The following is a 977-nucleotide window of genomic DNA, read 5'->3' as shown; positions in this document are numbered from 1 at the left end:
CAGCCCCAAACTTGTCCCCAGAACACACCAAAGCCTGCAGGTCCTGGAGACATCGTCCCTCTTGGGGTAAGGAGGTGGCTGGAGCACTGCTCCAGGATGTGGGACCACCAGACACTTAAGGGGAATGGGATGGAGAGGCCCAGGACTGGGCAGCACGGAAGTGCTTTCTTAAATACTGGGAAAGGAGGAAGAGCCTGCTTCCTCACCGGGAGACCTCCCGCAACCTGCCCCAGCTGCTCTTCCTGGGAAGAGACCTGAGAAGTGACAACGAAATACGGAAAGGGCAAAAACCCACGGATTCAGACACCCAGCATGGCCAGGGATGGGGCAGCACAAGAGGCAGGGAGAGCAGGTGGCACCCACTGGGGCCCCTGTGGTGTCTCCAGCCTGGTGCTGGTGCTGTGGGGTTTGTGCCAGGCAAGCAGAATTTGGTCCTTGCCATGCTGGGGAAGATATTTCTCTGGCCTGGGCCTCGAGGGAAACAAACCCATGTGGGTGTTGGAGCCAGGCACAAGGCAGATGCCCCACTGTCCACTCACGTCCAACACTGATCACAGCCTGTGCTGTGGGTTGTGCTGCAGGGCAAGGGAGGCACGGCCACGGGGGCAGGGTGTCCCCAGGCTCCCTGAGGTCACAGGTAGGGTGTTCCCCAACCTGCAGGCAGGGCATCCCCAAGTTCACAGGCAGGGTATCTCCATGCTTCCATGAAGGAAGCGCACAGGGTCAGGGTACACCTGAGTGTACAAACAGGATACGGCCCCGGTTCACAGGCAGGCTGTCCCCCAGCACCCTGAGCTCGCAGGCAGGGTGTCCCTGAGCTCCTGGAGGTCACAAGCAGGGCAGCCCCGGCACCCCGAGCTGCACGCAGGGTGTCACCCAGCGGCCTGAGCCGCGGGCAGGGTCTCTCGGAGCTGGGGGCAGCGGGAAGGCTGTGCAGGGTCACTGAGGGGCCGTGCAGCCCCATTCCCCGGCGGGAC

General features: G+C 62.5%; 1 protein-coding gene across 1 annotated transcript in view; it reads right to left on the bottom strand.

Annotated features, from left to right (window-relative positions):
- Window positions 1–53, bottom strand: part of TFAP4 (transcription factor AP-4) — a 4,500-nt gene extending 4,447 nt beyond the window's left edge. The window contains exon 1 of the mRNA XM_031060438.1: window positions 29–53. Coding sequence (XP_030916298.1) covers window positions 29–53 — 25 coding nt within the window. The remainder of the gene's footprint in view (window positions 1–28) is intronic.
- Window positions 54–977: the final 924 nt, after the last annotated feature.

The sequence above is a fragment of the Geospiza fortis genome, unplaced genomic scaffold (genome assembly GCF_000277835.1).
Source record: "Geospiza fortis unplaced genomic scaffold, GeoFor_1.0 scaffold114, whole genome shotgun sequence".
Taxonomy (NCBI): domain Eukaryota; kingdom Metazoa; phylum Chordata; class Aves; order Passeriformes; family Thraupidae; genus Geospiza; species Geospiza fortis.
The sequence above is the reverse complement of the archived record's forward strand: the minus strand, read 5'-3'. Positions and strand labels throughout refer to the sequence as shown.